General features: G+C 40.4%; 1 protein-coding gene across 6 annotated transcripts in view; it reads left to right on the top strand.

Annotated features, from left to right (window-relative positions):
- Nucleotides 1–21,446, top strand: part of Sorcs1 (sortilin related VPS10 domain containing receptor 1) — a 470,846-nt gene that overhangs the window by 357,782 nt on the left and 91,618 nt on the right. For all 6 annotated transcript variants that reach the window (XM_047552963.1, XM_047552962.1, XM_047552961.1 and 3 more), the window contains exons 8-10: nt 247–336; nt 6,228–6,407; nt 15,320–15,466. In XM_047552963.1, coding sequence (XP_047408919.1) covers nt 247–336; nt 6,228–6,407; nt 15,320–15,466 — 417 coding nt within the window. The remainder of the gene's footprint in view (nt 1–246; nt 337–6,227; nt 6,408–15,319; nt 15,467–21,446) is intronic.

The raw sequence follows: 21,446 nt of genomic DNA, 5'->3' as shown, positions 1-21,446 counted from the left end.
AACAAAAACTAGAGAATGTTTTCTGGCTTCTGAGCCACAGCGCAAATTAAAGAATTGTATTTTTGTCCAGTGGGCTTACACATACCATGCCTTAACTGTTTCCGAACCAAACACCGATTCTTTACAGTTGCCCACGTGGGCATCCGTGCTGCTGAGTGGGCAGCCACCTCCTTCCCATTGAGGGAGCTTTCTGTGATCTGAGACTTTTACGGCAGCTCCTCTCACCACCTTGTTTTTGTGATCCAGCTGACGTCAGGAGGAAGACCACATTACTACGTGTCTTACCGAAGGAATGCGTTTGCCCAGATGAAGCTTCCGAAATACGCTTTGCCCAAGGTATGCCGGAATGGCCTTTTCCATTTCTGTGCTCCCTGATTCCCGCTGTTGTCCTGCCTCCACCCCATTCCCAAAGACCCTCTCAGCCTCTCACAGTCAAGTGCTTCTTATCACCCCATCTCCGTTTCTCAGGGTGAGTCTGCCCTCCTTTCTTGTTTGCCAGTCTTGCTGCCTTTGTTTCTCTCTCGGTCCCCATGCCACCCTCCTCTCTCGGTCCCCATGCCACCCTCCTTTGCTTTCTTCATCTCTTTCTGGGATTCTTGTTTGGGGAGCATCCAAATCATATAATGGTTTACATTTTTTTTTTTTTTTCAGTAGTAAAGATTTCAAACAGTAGGCATTGGTTTTCTATAAAGTCATAAACAATTTATTTGGATTAATGGCCTATCAGTTCAACAAGTGGGATTCATTCATCTTATCCCATTATATTGTTACAAATTGTTTATTGAGAGGTGTTGCAGCCACATGATGGCTTTCTTTCTCAATGGGACTTCAGAGACGGATTGCCTTGAGAGTTCTGAGGCCCAGCTAACTTTTTAGACTTCCCCAAACATTCCCTTTTGAACATAGTGGCAAAGAGAAGTTAAAGACCCTCAACCTCTGGCAACCCCAGGCTGTCTTTCCAGAAAACACTAAAATACTACGTTGGTACGGAGCGCCACCTAGTGGAGGTCAAACTGATGCAGGCATTCAGAGCTGCCAGTTTGAGGGAGCCCTGCCAATGCGATGTGTTTTAAGTGCCTGATTTGTTAGTGTTTTGGGGCTTGATCTTAGAACAAAGAGATACATATGTAAAATGTTTAACAAAGGGATTTTGAAGGTTTAAATAGAATTATAGCTCGACTTTGAGCTTTGGGGTTGAAAAAAGAACCTAATGAACTTTTTTTTTCTTTTTTTCTGATTGAGTGTTCAACACTGTCTCTTTCTTTTATATTTTTCATCCATGACTTTGTAGTATGCCACCTTTAGCCAATACAGATATCTGGACAGGAAATTATGTGAAAGACCTAGCACAAGGGCATAGCAGATCTTCTCTCCTAGGAGAGGAATGATAAAATGTTGCTCTGACTTCTCTAGGCAGAACCTCTTAGGCAGCACCCACTTTACCCCTTATCCGAACAGTGAAAGGTGGGCTGAAAGTCTCAGCCATTAGAGGTGATAATGCACATCGAGTTACACTATTAACTCCCAGGAACTACCTCCATGTTAGTAGCTATTATTATTTTCAGCTGCTAAGAGATCAATGAGTGGTAATTGCCCAGGCCTATATGTCTGTGTTAGAATACACATTTAAGTGCATCTTGTTCTTGATTTCACTTAACTTTTTTTTCTTTAATGAGGTAAGAACTTACAACATTGAAGTTTTGCCTTAGAAGAAAATTGGATGAAGTTTGTTTGTAACAGGAAGACAGAGTGTTGTTAAAATTACACTCGATAAGGAAGGGTCCTGAAAGAGATGAACATATTACCTCAGTAGATAAAACAATAGTTGCCTCGTAGCACTGAAATAAATTGTGATTTCCTTGACAAAACAAACAAACAAAAAAACACACCTGAAGTAGTTGACTTGCAAGATGTGTATCTTTAAAAATAAGAATTATAGTTAATGCAGAGAGCTGCTCTTTTCAAGAAGCTTGTGGAATTGAGACCAGATCAAGAAACTGCAGCTTTGAGTTACTCCCTCATGCTCATCCTGGGGTGAGTGTAGTCCTTGAGTAAAATAAATCTGAGCCAAAATCAAATGCTATTTGCCACAGAATTGAGGCTAGAACTCCAGTCTTTGGATACCTAAGCTAGTGTTTTTTTTTAAATACACATTTTATTTTCTTAAAATAAATGAATAACTTCTCTTGTTAAAACATAGCATTACTGTCCTCCCCTCATATCTGATATATTATCAGGAGCATGGAGCGGGAAAGCCCACTGACCTTAGGAACCCTCAACATGGTAGTTTAAAATCAAAGAAACTGTGTGGACCCATTGCTGGAGATTTGGAGGACAGAAACTTTGCATTGCTTGGCCACATCCATCACACAGATCACTGCTGACAGTTGCCCCCAGTGGTTTGCGGCCAATTTGGAAGGAAAAGTTTTACACTGAACGTAAATCGTCCATCTGTCCCCTCCCTCTGCTCTGCCAGATGAGTGTGTTCATGGCTCAGCCTCCTTTGAGCACTAAGGGTGGAATGAAGTGACTAATTTAGCCTGTCCCCACAGAAAATGGGAGCTGGAACACAAATGAATGGATTATTTGGTCCACGTGCATTTTATTATATAAAGCAATGAGATGCTTCATTGCAATCCCATTACACCTTCGAAGAGAAGGAGGAGTGATCTGTGGCAAAGGTGCATATATTTTGTGGCCTTCATCAGGTCCAAGGCTGATGTGATTTTAAAGGAACAAAGCTCCTTGCTGACCAAAGGAATTGAGACAAACCAGCACTTTCATGCTCAAATCTTCTTTAATCAACTATTGCCATAGTATCAACTCTTGTAAACCAGAGTTACCCAGAGCTGTGTTTAAAAAAAAAAAAAAAATTATATATATAATGGTCAAGAATAACCAGGGAGGGAGATGGGTGAATTTTAATGTTGCCATTTGAGCATGTGGTTCTCTAGACAGAGAGACATAGTGGCAGTCTTCCTTCGCTTGACTTACTGGGGGCTCATTCTGAGCTACTGAAGTGAGATAAATGAGGCAATACATAGGAAAGTGCTTGGAGCATTTTGGAGGACAGATACTCTATAAAAGCAAGGTAATATTATTATTAGTATGGATCTGGTTGTCTCCATGGTGGAAGATCGATGTGTACCAGGGTGCAGGTAGGGCGGAGGCTACTTGATTCGCAAGAGGAGACCCAGAAGTGGACCTGGATCTGTCACTAATTTGCTTTGAAACCTTGGATGGCTGATTTGTCAATTTTTCTTTTCCTATTTTTTTTTAAATAAGGAGCTTAGATTTTAAATAGTATTTTCTCAAATGTGTTACCCAGAATAAAATGTCCTCAATGATGTTATGCAAAAAATTGGATCTATGGTCAAATAAATTTAAAGGAATAGACTCCACTGTATGTTCTTTCCCTAGAGACTAAAAGGAGTTCACTGGTATGTTGAAGATCCCTGAATGCATCATCAGGAAGAAAGCTGTTTAATTCAGCATTAATTTGAAATTTTATCAAAGAACCCTTGCTCCCCCTTTTACATTTTATTAAAAACCAACAATGCTGTTGTCCTACAGATCAGTTTTTAAAACTGCTTCAATAGAAAAGCTATTAGATCCCTCCCTTGTTAGTCTGTGACTCAGTGAAAAAGAAAGAACACATTTTCCTGAAGGAAAGGAAGATTTGGGCAAACTGGAAAAAGAAAAGTGACATTTAAATGTTTGATTTTTGAATTGAAATATTGAAGATCAACATCATTTTTTAAAAGGCTGTTCAAAGTAATTAGAGTGTATGAAGAAAAAGAGAGATATTCTCAGCCTGTCTAGAGATGGCTGTTTTAATCTACTATCATCATGTGTCTGATTCTCTTAAGTGACCTGGAACACAGCACTTGATACATCTGTGTTTCAGTTTCAAATCTACAAAACAAACATCTCTGCAAGGTGGGATTGTATAGATGATCTACTTTAGTTCCCCAACCAAGGATTCTTTAGTGAAATACCTATTGTGAGGCTCACAGAAGTCATCCTGTGCAAATATTCACTCCAAAGGCACAGAGGTATAACTATACTAGGACCAGCTTACTGTTGAAATAGTTTAATTTGAATTCAGGGATTACATTGCATTCTGTTGAAGGAAGGAAACGTGAACAGGGAGCAGTCATCTGACAATTCTAAATGCCAGGGCAAGGACTTTGGTCTTAGCCTCGTAATGAAAGGGAAGCCTTGGAGGGTTTGTCCCTCTGTGGAGAAAGGAAGGGCAACCCTGGGGCTAATTTGCACAGCTAATTCCATTAGAAAGGAAACCACCCCTTGTTGAATGCACTAGTGAGGACTCTAACATTTTCAAAACAGAAAAGCCAAATCAACCTTGCCTCATCGACCAGGGGTATATAAGTGGTCCCTTAACTGAAAATAGCTAGCATTTTCGAGCATATATGCTAAGTACTGGACACTATTATAAGTGTGTTAACGGTTAATAACTACTTTTATCTTCACCATACAGTGGGAACAGTTGGTATTTTTATCTCTATTTCGTAGGTAAAATTCTGTGCACAGAGTTTCACCTGCATGGCTAAATTAAAGAGCCAAGATTTGAATTCAAGTTACAAAAGCTCAGAGGCACAGCACTTGCCTAGCATGCCTGAGGCCCAGGGAACCCAGCACTGCAGGAAAGAAAAGAAAACCAACTCAGGCTTCATTGAAAAAAATTAAGATAGAAGTTAAGGAGAATTTTCTAGCACTAGAATTGTTACCAAGGAATGATAGCCAGATCTCCTGAAGTTTCTGAGAACAGAGCGAGGTTCATTTGTGAAGATTTAAGTGAGGAGCTATACAAAGGCCAGGAGTCTTTCCACATTGTTCTTTTACCCTTTTGATAGGTACAGCTTCATGTTTGGGAACTTGTGTTTTCTTTGATTTTATTTTGAATTTTTGGAAATTATATTGTGTCTACTGATTTGGAATAAAAGGCAACTGAGAGCATGTGAACAGGCATCACTTAAAAGAGACAGGAGCCCTTGGTCAGGGACAGCAAGCTCTGGTCTGTGTTAGGCTCCACTTCGCTAGAGTTCTGAACAAGGGGAAAGGGTTGGAATTCCCACCCAGATGCATCTGCCCACTGCCTTACTATTAAAAGATCTTATTAAAATGCAAATTTTGACTTCATGAATGGGGCCTGAAGTTCTGTGTGCCTAACAAGCTTTCAGATGGCACCCCTACCTTTTTAATGTGGACCATGGTAAGAGATGAAGGGTTTTCTGTTTTCTCTCCATTCCCGCAGACTTTCCTCATACCTGCCTCATATAAGCCTTATGAGTAAGTACCATATTTAAACTTGACAAATATATCAGAACGATTGGTTCTCCATAGTCAGATGTATTTAATAAAGTATTCTTCAAATTATCTAATGAGGAAATTGAATTATAACTGAGCTACTAAGCATCTCTCTTATTTTCTCATGACCTTGATACCACTGTTTACCGGTGACAAGTTCTGCTCCCTCTAATGTTGAAGTTTGAACACTAGAGAAGCACGCCAAGGCAAGCCTATTAAGCAGGTTTTATTTAAAGGTAATAATACAGACTTCTCCCGGGAGGAAGAAGGGGGCCGTGGCTGATGTTCTAAAGTCCCAAGAAGTGAGTGCACCCTACATCTTTTATAAGTTCAGGTCTCTTTTGTTCTCCAGTTCTCTCCCCCCTTATCTCTCCTTCCTGCCTATGTGACTAGGTCTGGTTTTGCAGATGAGATGCATAAAATGAGAAGCAAATGGGCAGGGGGAGGACCAAAGTGATTCAGCCAGGCAAGGGTTCAGGGGGCATTAAGTTGCAGCCCCTTGCCTGCAGTTCTTGACAAGGACAGGTAAATTTGGTAATCAATGGGCTGCAGAGATCCTTGACATTCCATTCTCCCAGGGGTAGCCTCCAACTTCCAGAGGCAGATGGTTTTCATGGCCTCCATTTCCTCGATTTGACCCCATCCCCTATTTCTACACTAACTGCCTGTCCCCAATTCTGGCTTCAACCTTACTGCCCAACCTCACATGTGACAAAGGAAACATATGATTAACACTTAAAACTAATTATTATTTCTTATATATGCAAATGGAAGCTCTCTGTCTTCCATTACAGTGCCTATTCTGATACACCTCAGTAGACTCCATGCTTTTTGGATGCATGACAGTTAACATATAAAACTCTTCTTCCCTCTTCACTTCCTGTGTCTTCCTACAGGACATGCACGTCATTAGCACAGATGAGAACCAAGTGTTTGCAGCAGTCCAAGAATGGAACCAGAACGACACCTACAACCTCTATATCTCAGACACCCGTGGGGTCTATTTCACCTTGGCCTTGGAGAATGTCCAGAGCAGCAGAGGCCCTGAGGGTAACGTCATGATCGACCTCTATGAGGTATGTCACCAGCTACATGTGGTCCTGGACCACAGCAGTGGCTGGACCAGCCAAGGAAGAGCCAGCGCTAGCTGTTTGATCATTTTATTACTGCTTCCATGTGCAGTCTCATTCCACTTGGGAGATGAAGGGATTTACAAAACATTTTCGTTAGTTAATTTGCAATCCACAAAACTCTCTGGGAGGAATCCTTTTTTGACCAAGTCTGCAGAATATAAAGGTCCAGAGAACTTGGAGAGTGTCTGGGGCGAGTCGAGTCAGACAGTGAAAGTGTTTGCACAGGTGTGATCTGCATATGACATTTGAAAATAGTTTTGCAAGGCAGACAGGGTGCTGCATGAAGAACCAGTGGGCAGGGCTCCTCTATTTCTTTCTGAGGAGTGAAGGGGACAGGGACATCCTGGCATGACATCAGAGCATACTTTCTAACTCAAGTGACCTCCCCATGCTAACGATCTTCCTCTTCCTGGGCCAAGTGTGAGATAAGATTAAGAGGTCTTTTTCTCTAAAATCTGGAAAAAGTAATTTAACAAACTGCAACAAAACCAGAGCTTACTAGACTTCCCTGAGGGAACTAAGTCTATTTGTTTCTCAAAATAACAAAAATTCAAAATACATTCATCCATGTTAGATCAGCCAGTTTTCATGACAAACACCAATGCTTTAATTGCCTTTTGAGGCACAGTTAAGTAGAAAGAAAGCTAATATTTGGGGTTGAATTTTAGCCATTTGTCAGTCATATCATATACTATGAAGAATGTATAATGGGTTACAATGAGCCATTTAAAAACATGCAGGATTCGGGAAATAAAATCATACCTATATTCTATCTAAGAAAAAAATCTAAAAGGGATTTAAATATGTACTGTCATAATGTCACGATCATTTGATGGAGAGTAAGTTCAGGCTTTCAAGTGGTTGTTTGTATAATAAGAAGCAAGGGAGTTATATCCAGGATGAAAGAAATCAATTTCACTTACAAAATCTAAGCCCATCATTGTAATTCCTCTTAGCATTTTCCATCTCCCTTCCCCTTCAGATATGTATAAGAATGTCTTCTAGAAACTAGACTTCTCTCTATATATAAAGACTTGTTAATAAATGGTCTGCCCAATTCTCAGCCCAAGTATTTATGATAGAATTATGACAGACTAGAAGGACCTTAGTTTCTGTGTATGTATTTAGAAAAATGTACTGCAAACTTTTGTATACTTTCACAAGGTTTTCCCACTTCCTCTCCTGCCCATGTTTCAGATAAATATAGTATCTCACATCTCAGCCTCAAACTGAGCATGTATTCTGGAAAACATTTACATATTCTGGTGATTTAGTTTTGAATTCCATTTGGATGAAATTATATTTAGAGTATAGATTTTAGATTCCGTTTGCCTGGGTGAAAACCCTTGCTATGCCATTTGTTTGTATTTTTAAGCCAAATCTATACTCTCTTAGCTGCCATGTTCTTGTTTAAAATACGGATAAGCCTAGAACCTCCAGCATGGAATCTCTCTGAGGATGAAATGAATTAATTCTTGTATGTGTTGAGCACAGTTCCAGAAGTACAGTAATGCTCAACAACTTATAGATGGCACAGTTAATATGTTCTAATGTGCTTAAACACCAAAATAATCTTCTGCTCTTATAGTCTTAAAATCTACCCACGTTGTTGAAATGTTCAACACATTTCCATTATTTTGGGTTTCTACTTCTTCTCATACTGCAATTAGCGCGACCGTATTTGTTTCATTTCATTTTTTTTAAACATCAACTAGTTGTCTTCTTATAAACAAGTGGATATTGGCCCATTGCTTTCCTCCTTTGTAAACGCCCTATGGACATTTAAACTTTCAAGTGTGTCTTGTTGAAATGCCATGCATTTCTCTTCTCTTGATCCAGCACTTACAATGGAAGTGTCTTCAAGTGTCCGGCTGGTGTGACATCACGCCCCAGCCTAATAGGGGCTTCTTGGGTCTAGTTCTGTCTTTGGTCTCTCCAGTACATTTTCTGATTTTAGGTACCTTTTCACTTCCTGATTATTCCCTTCTCTTTTGTCAAGTCAGTTCAAAGTAGATTTTCCTTATAAATTTTGTTTTCTGCCAGAAATAAAGACCATTTTAATTGGTCCCTTGATAATGGGAAAGATGACAGATCTGAACAGGAATGACTTTGCAATGTCTTATTATTTGCAACTGTTTTCAGGGATTGTTTTCTGAATTCAAATGTTGGCATGGGTATGGAATTAGAATAGGAAGCAGGGTGACCTCTGGCCATGGCAAACATTTCTTTGTTAATCCTGCGGTTCCCTTTTGTGTCTCTCTTGCAGTTGACTCTCGGTAGGGAAACTGCTGGATCTGATTATCATCACTTTGAGCAGTGGTGTGACTGCATTATGTAAAGGTGTTCTGCATCCTGGGGCCGAGAGCGAAGCATCTTTGTTTTATTAGCCTGACAGTTCGCAGCAACTTGAATTGAAATTGATGTGATCAGAACGGCAGTGCCGTATCTGCTGATTACCTAGATACAAAGAATATTGGCGGACACGGAGCCTGGCACAAATGTTCCCTTAAATCTGATTGTTCTGGCTGGCAGGAAGCTGAAAGCCATCCAGCATGAATTTCCCAGTAGAGTTGCAATGAATCATGAGAGCTTAGAGATAAATGAAAAGTAAGAAAATCCATACATGAGTTAATAAGGAGCAGAGATGAGCAACATATGAGATGGGGGAGACAGGGATGGAATACATGGAGTGTATGCCTGTTCACATTTGGGGGTTACTAAGGAGGATGCTATTCATTCTTTATATGCTTCTGCATGCCAGTCACCTGCTGTTCCTGTACCTCCATGCTCTTGAAGCTATTTTAACAGAGGTGAACTGTATCAGCTATGAGCATGTAAATGGGTCCATATCTCAAAAATCTACACTGTTGGTGGGTCCTTATGGGAAATGCAGAAAGAAGCAATCTCATTAAAACCATTTTGTTTCACACATGTTGGAACCTGGCTAAAAGTATTCCATTCTTTACTCTAGCACTACATGTATGTAGGGAATGAGATGGAAAAATGTTGAGGATGAAGTGTTGGGGACAATCTCCTGTGGTTTCATTATTAAAATTCCAGAATTTTCTCTGAGTGTGAATTAGCCATTGAACTTGTCCTCTGTTTAAGATGGTTAAGAAATATGAGTCAGGAAATTGGGCTACAGAGAAAACATACTAGAAATGTTTTTGTTTTGTTGTTGTTGATGGGATATAATAATAATAGCTAATATTTTGGGGTGTCATTTTGTGCAAAGGACTGTGGAAATAATCTTTCATAACCATATTATTCAATCCATATATAAACTTTGGGATATAAAGGGACTATAATCACTTCCCTCTTATAAGTAGAGGTTGAGGTAATATAGCTACTTTTGCAAGGTTACAAAGCTAGTTTGTGACAGAATTAGGACCTGAATCCGAGAATATGCAAACTCTTCACTATGAAGCATTGTTTCTGCCCTGAAAGATTAGTATCTGCACTTTTATCGGATTACAGAAGAGCAATGACCTCAAGATTGAAAACATTGCTGGGCAGGAAAATAGTGTTAGACTTTACTGAGCAATGGAAGAAATTATACAGGAATAAGAAAACTATCTGAGCAAACAGTTACTGTAAAGAGAATCAGCAGTTGATGACTCCGGACCTATACACCACCTTCTGAAGTGAGTCCTGACTTAAAAGTCAGTACTTACACATGGTTCCAAATTTTTGCACAGTGGATGCATGTATGTAAGGAAAGCCTGGAAGCAAGTTGTCCTAAAACATTGCTATTCCTGAATAGCACAAAAGTTCCAGTAGTGTTGTGTGAATTGAATAACAAGACAGCATGCTTCATGGTGGCCAGAGCCAAAGAGATGTGATGAGTGTATCTGAGACATGTGATTTCAGTGTATTTGTGTGGTGTGGATGATGAAAGGAAATCTGACAGCTTTGGACAATATCCTCCCTCCTTGGGGAAGGGAATATTAATTAATGATGATGAAGAGCCCTTTGGCTTAATGGACAATGACAGTTCGCCCAAGCTAAGTAGGAAAGGTCGTGTGGGGAGTGAAGCCACCTGGCTGACAAACTCAGACTGCACAAGAATGTGGATTGACCAGTGAGCCGTAGCATGCATCAGGAAAGCCATAACCAGTGAGCAGGGTTCCTTCCATGGCATCTCTTGTCGCCCTACCTTTAAAAGAGACAACTCAACAGTCCCAATACTACGGATGTGATTTCTTGGAGAAAAACTGCCTCTTACAAAACAAGAAAGAATGCTCTCCAACTCAAGACAGCCTTATTACAGGATGTAGAACAGGCTCCTGTCTCTCTAGGAGGAGAGTTCTTTTTGATCAGGGGAATAGGGAGAGAAAGAATATTTAGACCTTTTTTTTTTATCAAGTGGGTGCCCTGGTGGAAGAGGTACCCCTGGCTGCTTCTGAGTATATGTCTCTCCTAGCTGAGATCTTCCCTTTAAAAGATAAAAATATTCCATCACAAAGAAATGACTCATGAAAATGTTCTCTTTCTTGCCATACTTGTTTCGTCTTTTTTTATTCTCCTCAAATTTTGACACTTAGGGTTTGTGGTTTAAATTGAGAGTGGGAATAATCATCTCTCAATCACCATCAGAATAGACATAAGGAAAAGTCCTGCCCAAGGCTGACCAAGGCTGCAGCACTAGTGCTGGGGACATCCATCTAGAGAGTGAGTCAAAAAATTAAGGGAGGTATGTGAGGTTCTTCCTTTAAATAATCAAAGAAATTCCAGCATCTAGAACATTCTAATTCTCAAAAAACATCTATTGAATAAAGATATAGTTGCTTAGACACTCCATGTGTTTTATCCTCAGTATTTAGAAGAGTACATGATACATAGTAGATGCTCAAAAAAGACTTACTGAATGATGATTGAGTATATTACTGAAGCATGAATTAATGGCAGTTCCTATAATTATTATATCCTAATATGATGTTTCTCTGCAGATACTCTGGTAAGACAAAAGTTTGAAAAAATAAAACAGCCACAGTGTTAGGAATTCTGGAGTTAGACTGACTCGTAGTCCAGATCAAAATTTCTCTAGCTGAATGACATTAGGCAAGCAATTGTCCACATCTGAGGCTTGGTTCATACATCTGCACAATGAGCGTTAGTGACTCTACCACTCAGAATGCATGGAGAGACCCTGGTGCTCATGTTTTCTGGAGCCTTCCATGGAGTGTCTTGTGAGTCATAGCACTCAGTAAATTTATGTTAGTGTTGTGGTAATTACATCTTCTAATGCAGAACTCTTACTACCTACTTTATTAAAAACAAAATTGAGCCTCCTTGTACAAAGCGACTTTACCTTTAATAATTTTAAAGAAGCAGTATGGTGGAGTGAACAGCAATCTGAAGGTTATCTTAAGGTTGGAGACTATAATGTCAGCGTACACAAAAGAAGACAAAGGTGAATTAACTTGTGATAAGGAGTGTAAAGAATACAAGAGAAGTTTTGGGGAAGATTGTCATCCTTAAAAAGCTTGCACAGTTGCTGAGACCAAGATATATCTGTGTATACAAAAAGCAGGTTGAAGAACAGAAAAGTGTTGATGGCAATCAGAATGAAAAGAGATCTAGGAAAGGTTTATTGAGCTGGATCTTGAGGTAGAGGTAGAGACACATCAAGAAATTGTCTGAGGAATTTGGGAGTGGCCTATAAGCATGGAGACAGCAAGATAAGAAAGGTAGCACTCTGAGACACTCATGCTCAGGCATAGTAAAAGTTTTGAAGTGCTCTGTGCTAGGATGAGGTTTGAGCTATTGTATATTCATATTTAAAACCTAATCACAATGATAGCTTGGCCCCTATACTATTAAAAAATCAGAAATAATTATTAATTGTCTTTGAGATTTCTCCTATCCAATTCTTCCACGTGAGAAGTCAAGAGAAAAAAGTAGCTTCCCAGGACACTCAGCCCTCTCAAAAGTCTTTCCGCAGAATTCAGTGGCATAAAAGTTAACAGGTCTTTCCCGAAGGAAGATGAGCCCCAATCCGCATGCTGTACCCATTTCATGGAAGTGTCTTTGCTGGAAAGAACATGTCCACGTGAAGGCAGAGTTTCTGCTGGGAATATTATATTTTCCCACCAGGGCCATCCCTCAATTCCACTCAATTCCTTAAACATGCATGTATTCTTGGTACAGAAAGAGGTCATCTGGCAGAATAAACATGTTCTCTCATCCTCAGTGGGTCCCCACTCCTCACTTACACCCACAAGGACACATGCACACCCACACAATTCCACATTTGGAGCCCTTTTGATATTGGAAGGCCTGCAATGAGAGGGTACACAGAAGGCATTGGAGGAGTGTCTCATGCATAAGGTTGTAGTGAGATTTATCAAGCTCAAAGGGAGAGCAAGAGTGAGTGGCAGAAAACCTAGGAGCAGGGCTGATCATCTTTACAGACCAAACCAGAGCAGCAAGACAATAAAAGACACCTCAAATGGATAATGTGCCTTGTCTGTAAGAGGGAAATAAACAGACTCTAACCCCTGTTGATACACATTCCCTCTACTTTGCCAAGTTTTTATTCCTCAAGATAAACCTGAAGGCCAAGCTGCCAGAGATGAATTACAAAGCACAGCTCTCTGCTCAAGTGTCTTTTGGTAATGCCAAGCAGTTGGGACCCAATAAAGTCAGCACTTCTGCATATCAGATGAACCAGGTCTACACATGCATAACCCTGCTCTGATGCTCTTGCCAAAAGAGGGAGAGGACAGGAAGAAAACTGGGCAAGGAAACTATTGGAATAGGTCATATTTTTATTTCTTTGGCACTTATTGGGACCCTCTAGAGTACTGAATGGCTAAGAGAGCCGTTTCTCATTTCTGGTCATGGTACAGAGCGAACACCAGCATGACTTAGTTGAAAGTTCTGATTTATGAAATTTAATTTTTAAAGAACAGGCAGTTTTGTCACATTTAAGTTTCTAACAGCCGCTTGAACATATGCAAAAGTAATATGGAGTTTCCTGGTGAGCAGCCCTTATGGAGCATGTATAGCAAATAACTAGATATAATTTGCAACTAACATAGTGTCATAGGGAGGCAGAGCACCCCAATTGCTCATGCTTACCTTTGTTTTTTTTGAGCATTGACAATGCACAAGAAATTGTCCTGGCTGCTGTCTTGCCCAGAATGTGGCTCGTTTTCCTAAGTAGTTCAAAGTATTCCTCTCAGCAACTCGTTTAAACCATTTATTTGTTTAACAAACTTGTAGTTCCAAAAGAGTACTTATTTAGCCCAACTCTAAATTATTCCAGATGCCAAATCAGCAGGTACAAACTAATGAAGTCTGACTGCCTCCAAAGCAAAGGCAAAGCGTGTGTCTTCTATTGATTGAAGCCCAACCTCTTTGATTTGACACATTCGGAGCTGTAGTTATTGAAAGAATATTGAGAAGCATACAGATTAAAGTAGGAAACCAATACTCTGTCATCATAAAAAATTAATTCTGTCTACACCTCAGTTTCCTCATCAATAGCATTGGGATAAAAGTTGTTATACAGGTTTATAGCAAGTGTTGAAATTTGTATATGAAGGACCAGGGATAGTGCTTGGTATTCAGCAAGGACAGAAAGATGTCGTAATTGTTTCACTCTGATGGTTCAAAATATTCACATTGTAATATACTGGGCCCCAGTTAAGTGGGTTCAGAGATGCTTACTAGCTTATCCACTTATGCCCTAAGCACGTGTCTTGGGTAGCTTTTAATCTAAATCTCCACTTTCTCATTTTCCAAATGTGACTCATGAGACATATATCTCTTGGTTATTGAGAGCATAAAGTGAGCTGCTGCCCGTGAAGAGATGGATCACACAACTCAACACATTACAGTCCTTTTCCTCACTGCCTTCCCATTTCCCTGGGTTGGGATTATTTTATACAGGGTAAAATATATGTCTGATAAACCCTAGACCACCTGAAAATCACTGCACTGTGGATGACTTGTTACTGCACAGTTTTGACAATTGTTCAATTATTATCTCTTTCTTACATATGGGAGAAAGGAAACAGTTGTCTTCTCAGAGTTAAATAATTGATAAGAACTGCTTATGGTGAGAAAAAAGGGCATTATAAGAATGGGGTAGGGATTATTTAGTGATGTAGAAAAAAACTATATTTCCTTCAGTTTTAGGGTTTTTCTCAAAATGTTCATGGAATTTGGTGAATTAACAGAGAGATCTTGTACAGAAACATAAAAGCAACAGTAATTATTTATGTTAGGATCTTTGACTTTTCTCGGTCGTCCAAGTCTGCAGATAGCTCAATGATTTTCTCATTAAGAGCATAAATTTTGAAGCTATCGAGTTCTGGGTTAAAATCCTAGGTCTAGCACTTACTGTGTGTCCTTAGACAGTGTGATCTTGGGAAAGCCTCATTACCTGGATGAACCTGAGATCTCATGTGGAATAGAGTGATTTTTCTTTAGGAGGACTGTTAAAAGGATTAAATGAGATAAGATATTTAAGACTCTGGGTACTAGTCTAGCATACAATAAAAGCAGCCCTTATTTACTGCTTACTTGTCATGTAATAGAACTGACAACACCAGAGTTTATCTCTTGGCAACTGAAGGCTGCTGCCTACCTACCTGAAGGTAATAATAAGTCTCTATCAAACTTGTGTTATGACCCCCAAACATCAAAGGGGTGATCTGGTACTTTCTGTCCAATAGGCTGGGGAGTCATACCTAAGCATCTTCTGCCCACCTCCATTCTCACCCTGTTTCCTCCAAGATGTGTGCTCTTAGCTGAATTTGACAGCCTGCTTTAAAAAATAAAATGTAAACAAAGATGTCCCTTCTTCTCAAATTGATGTATTTTTCAGCCATGTCAATTTTTCCCAGGTAGCAGGGATAAAGGGAATGTTCTTGGCTAACAAGAAGATTGACAACCAAGTGAAGACCTTCATCACATACAACAAAGGCAGAGACTGGCGTTTGCTGCAGGCTCCGGACACAGATCTCAGAGGGGACCCTGTGCATTGCTTGCTGGTGAGTCTTCTTAGTGGAGTTGAGCACCCCACACAGTGGAGGGATGGAAGTGCCATTCAACAAGAGGATGAAGCTCATTCTGGGGTTTTTGCTCAGTTGATGAACAAAGTGGGCAGGAAAGGGTATGAAGGCAGAATTTGCAGAAAAGAATCACAAGGTTGCTGGGTATGGTGGTGCATATCTGTAATCCCAGGAACTCAGAAGCCTGAGACAGGAGGATCTCGAGTTCAAAGCCAGCCTCAGCAAAAGTGAGGCACTAAGCAACTCAGTGAGATCCTGTCTCTAAATAAAATAAAATACAAAATAGGACTGGGGATGTGGTTCAGTGGCCAAGTGCTCCTGAGTTCAATCCCCAGTAGAACCCCTACCAAAAAAAAAAAAAAAAAAAGAATCACAGGGCTGCCTTTTGTGCTGGGCCAAGGAGATAAGAGTACATAGTCAGTCCTATGCTCATGTCCAGTATCATTATTTCCCTCAAGTTTGTTTATTTGTTTGTTTGTTTTGGAATTAAACCTAGGTTCTCATACACGCTAAACATGTACTTATTCTCTGATGTACATTTCCTGCCCTACAACCCACATCCTGACAAAGCACCTCCAATGATAGTTTTGGCAGAATATGGTAGTATTCATCTATCGCGAGGGTGTCCCCTAAACACTCTTACTTTCTTGTGAAAATCACAATGAGTATTCCATTTAGCTGCAAAACTGGTAAACTGAATGCAGGATTGTGTGGTATATTTTCCTGTGGTAATGTTTGATTGCATTTTGAGAGAAGTTCATGCCTGACTTAAACACGTTTATTTTCTTTATATTATGTTCCACTTATTTGTCTCAGTCTATAACGCTTGGGCTTGGAAAAACTATGGCCTGGGGAAAAATGTGACCCATTGTGTTTTTTTAAATAGTATTTCATTGAAACAGAGTCATGCTTATTTGTTTATATATTGTCTATAGCTGTTTTCACTCTACAAAAGCAGAATCAAGTCATGCTGACAGACTACGGTAAAAAAAAACCCTAAGACATTTATTTTATGGCCCATTGAAAAACAGTTGCTGACCACTGCTTTCATTATGGTCTTCCTTTCATTATCTTACATTTGGGCAATACATATTTCAGTGTAAATTTTTTATTTAGTTAATGATATGATAGTATCCAAGAGAAGGATCAAAGCTGAATCTTGCCTTCAAGGAGACTTCAATCTACTTCTCTATTTCCGGGAGGCTAAATTCATAAATAAAAGACTGTAGGGTCACATTTTATTGTTCTCAGTAGCCCTGAGTCCTGTGTCATACTTGCTACACTCAGTGAATGAAGGAGAGGAGAAAGAGATTAATTGCAAAGTAAAGCTTTATTAAATTAACATGATTAGTTTCTGTAAAATAGTTCAGAAGTTGGGTTTAAGTGAAGAAAAAGGAGAGGCCAGGATATAGACCTAGAGAGAAGGCCACTTAGTTTTAGCAAGAAGTGCTTGGTGCATGGTGTGGGTGTAGCCGACCTGTCATCTTTCTTCCCATCTGTCATTGTTCACACTCTTCACACCGACCCTGACTTTGATGTTATCCTCACTCAGCTTGCTTCTTCCATCCCATGAAGTCTGGAGGGTCACTTAGCAGGTTCTTCCTGCACAGTGGTAGGTGGGTCACCCTCCTGCTCGAGAAGATGCCAGCAGCTACAGCTTGACCTTATTAGTGGCAGAGGATATCGCAGTTGTCACTGTGCATCAGGGAAGCGGTCTAAAATGCAGCTTCCCCTCAGCTTCCATCCTTATTACTGGCAACTGGGAGAAAAACAGCCATTTGTTATAGTGAGTGCACAAAGCCAGTGACAGACTAGTAAATATAATAGCTACTTATTGAATGCCTATAATATGCAAGGCACAGTTACGTGGCATTAAAAAAAAAAAAAAGGGAAAAAAATAAATAAGGCTACCTTCCTAGCTAAGCTGTTCTAAGTTGGAGCATTGTGATATGTAGTCACAGATGCATTGCATGTGCCAGTACCTTAACAGGGTTTTCCATTCCCTTTGTGTACTTTGGAGAGGAGGAGAGAGAGAACCTATGAGAGAGAATAAACCATGTGACACAAACAGGCTTGCCTAGCCTTTTTGGCCTCATAAATGGGTCATTAAAATGGCTCTTAGGTTTGGCGATAAAACTCAGTGGTAGAACACTTTCCTGGTATGCACGATATAACCCCCTGGGTTTGATCTCCAGCACTACAAAATAAACAATAGTAGTAATAATAAAAATAAAAAAAGTGACTCAAAACATAGCAAAGTGTTCCCTGCTTCACTGCAACCTAGAGTCACAAAGTCATATTGCTGTGCCTCCAAAATAAACATACACTATTAGTTCCTTCCCCATCCCTGCTGGGACCATCCTAATCCAAGCCACTAGCCTTTCCCACCTGACCCTGACCCCCAGTGTTGGATCCAACCTTACTATCCCCATTTTCTATCTGGCAATCCAATCTCCACACAATAGCCAAAGCAAACTTTTGGTTTTATATATATAAAAAGAAACCACTTTGCCACCTATAATCCTGATGACTCAGGAGGCTGAGGTAGGAGGATTGTGAGTTCAAAGTCAGCCTCAGCAAAAGCAAGGCACTAAGCAACTCAGTGAGTTCCTGTCTAAATAAAATACAAAATAGGGTTGGGGATGTGGTTCAGTGGTCAAGTGCCCCTGAGTTAAATTCCCAGTACCCCCCTACCTCATGACCATTTTAAGGGAATACTTTGATGAAGTTTGACAAATGTATATACCTACTATCACAGTCAAGATGGACGTATTCCCAACACCCTGAAAATTCATCAGTGCTTCTTTGCATTTAAGAACCACACTCTTGACCCTAGGAAACCCACTGTTTTTCTTTATATTAAAATAGATTTCTCTTTTCTCAAATTTCATAAAACACTATCAACTTAAACTTTTGAAAAACCATATTATATCTCTCCTTCACTTCAGCATTCAAATGGTTTTCTGGTTCAAATACTTCATCATGACTGGCAGGTCCCATGTGATCTGGTCCCTGTCTACTTCTCCCTGATCTCTATCCTCTCCCTCCATCCTCCTTACACAGAAACCCTAGTGGTGCCGGGGCATGAACTTATGTATTCATCTTAGAATATTTGAATTTCTTGTTATTTCTGCTAAATGCCCTTCCACGAGTCAAGCTTTTTCTTTGTGTTCAGGTTCTTCCTTCTCAAACATCTTTCTTGAGAATCCAGTAAAGTTATATTTGTCCTTATTCCTTTCTCTTCATGACCTCTACTGCTATCTGAAATCAGCACATACATCCATTGACTTTCTCAGCCACCTTCCCCTGTTAAATGGGAGTTCCTTGAACCGGGACTGTGGCTGTCTTTCTGGCTTTCCAAAGATCATCTCCAAGAATCTTACCTGCGTGCTCAACATCCACCTTGTATTTTGGAGTTGTGCTTGGAGTGTGTTTGAAAGGTGTTGTTTGAGTTCCACATTTGAACTCCGGTGGAAGCCATGTGTTCCCTTGAATGGTTGCAAGGGATTTGTTCTAACATCCACCTCCTGGAGCTCATGAGCTCTAGTCGGCTTCAAAGTTCACAAAATCCAGAGACTCGTTAAGATTGAGGAGAGATGAATTATTGTGATGAGGATGTATGGGACCCAGGAGTCTTTGGTCCTTCCTCCCTCATTAACCCTGTCGCTTACTTCAGTTTTAACATAGGCGCTTTAAAAACAGGCAACCGGTGGAGGAGGGCGAAATGACAAAGGGGTTGGGGAGGAGAGACCGAAATCACTTTTTAAAAATCTGCCAACGGCACAAAATAGGAAAGAAAATCTTTGAGCTACAGGAGACCCAGACTGTTAAAAACCTTCTCTAGGCTCCGGAACTGGTTGGCAGAGAGGAGATAAAAAGCGATTTTAGATTGTGAGTACTTGGAAAGTGACAGTGTCACCAAAAGCAGAGCCTCGTGATTAGAAAAGAGATTTTTCCAGCAGGGCTGTTACAAATGTGGAACAAGTTCAGAATCACAGCCCCAAATGGAATGTTCCTGGGAAAATGTATTCTACAGAAGTAAGACATCCAGGGTAATTGGGGGCTGTATTTTTAGGACTTTCAGACTGATTGCCTGGAGGGCTCAGCTGGGATTTCTTCCCTCTGAAGACTGCATTGTACAATTAGATAGGGTATTATGGGTCATGGTCCACCTGCCTCCGAAGCCCCGGGATCGAGCTCCCAAGAGGCAAGATGTGAGCTGAACTGAACCTGTGACAAGTGCTTGATCCCCTGGGGAAGGCACAGTGTTTCATGGAGAGGGGCTCTGACTTCTGAATGGATTTGTTTGGCAGTTTTTTACTGGAGCTGAGCAAGCAGTTGCCCCAGGAGATTCAGGACTGTGCTTCCCACCTCACTACACTGTGTGTGACGCTACATGTTGTGCTGGTTTGGAAAAGAGCTGAATACCCAAAACCCAGCCAGTTGTCTGAGGGCCTCCCTCTCCTTTGCTACTAAATCTTTACTGAAGAACTAATGGAGTCCTAACTGCAATTCAGAGTCAGAAACTGCACACAAGTGCATGTCTTTGGGAAAGGGGGTTGCAGGTATTTAGGAACTTGCTTGCTCCCTCATCATTTATGAAATTCTGATCTGTCATTTTTTAGTACAATATTCAGATTAGTAGTCTTGGGGAAAAGGTACTGTGAAGATAGGATCTAGAGGCTGTTACAGAGGTTGGGAGGAAAAACAATTTTAAGCTGGTTGACTCTCAAATACCCTCTGAACATTTGTTACCTCTGTTTATATCATAGTGGAGAAATGTCTTCTTTTATCATTTGGGAATTCCCCACTGGCCATCCACAGTGCCTGAAATAGGAAGGATAATTAATGGATCACCTGGAGAACATTACACTAAGTGAAATAAGCCAAGCACAGAAAGACAAGTACCACATGTTCTCACTTATATGTGGAAGCTGAAACAATCAGACTCCTAGGAGCAGAGGGCAGAGGGTAGGTGAGATGGGGGTGTCTATCAAAGGGCACAATGCTTCCATTAGACAGGAAGAGTCAATGAACAGTATTTAAGGTGGAAAATAGTAGGGGTTCCATTAAATCCAGCAGACTTTTATGGAATACTTGTAACATCCAAAGTATTTTGTCAGGTAAAATAGAACATGAAGACAAAAGAAAGGTGGTTAGAACCTAGGAGTTCACTGATGGGTGTTCAGGGTTTGTGAATTCCCTGAAATTGAATGCAAACTGCGCACTTGTCCTTGTGAGCTTTTTCATGATCCTTAATTTGCATCAGAGTCTCAAACATTATACCTGACCCTGAAAAGGTTAAAGACTAAGGATCCAATTGTTCCTAGAATTGACCATTTGATGATGTGACCTGGTCTCTGAGTTTGTGCAAGTAGGGCTTTGGAATTTAGGTGCTGGTCCCTGCATCCTTTCTGAGTTATTGGTGGCTTCCATGTACATTCCTGTATTTTCTTTTTCAAAGTTTTTGCATATTTTTGTCTTTTTTTCATATTTTATTGTGGAGGAGGGGTCTCTCAGCCATATCCTGCATGGATGAGAAAAGGGTTAACTGCCAGAGGATGATGTTAGTCATAATCAATTACCCATAAATTTATCTAATCATAAAAACAAAAGAGCTGATACTGCTTTTAAATGAGAGGGGGAGTCTGGCCATAACAGTTCTGGCCTCTAACGACATGGAGTAGTTCAAACCTCTTTTATTTAGTTACACAGGTCAAGGGGCCCAGAATGGGAGGGGCTTCTTCTGTGATGAACAGGATGGGGTGGAGCCAATTTGCTCAGGGAAACTACCACAGAACCAGACAGGGAACCACTCCCACAGTGCCACACATCCCTCGGCAATCTGGGACAGACCTCCACGTCTTCCAGTTCCGCGAAGTCAAGCCTCTGTGTCATGAAGCTCAACGTTATCTGATTCTGCTAGATAAGAGTGGCTTCCCACATTTTCTCTTGGTGC

The sequence above is a fragment of the Sciurus carolinensis genome, chromosome 5 (assembly GCF_902686445.1).
Source record: "Sciurus carolinensis chromosome 5, mSciCar1.2, whole genome shotgun sequence".
Lineage (NCBI taxonomy): Eukaryota > Metazoa > Chordata > Mammalia > Rodentia > Sciuridae > Sciurus > Sciurus carolinensis.
Note: the sequence above shows the minus strand (reverse complement) of the source record. Positions and strands in the feature narration are given on the sequence as shown.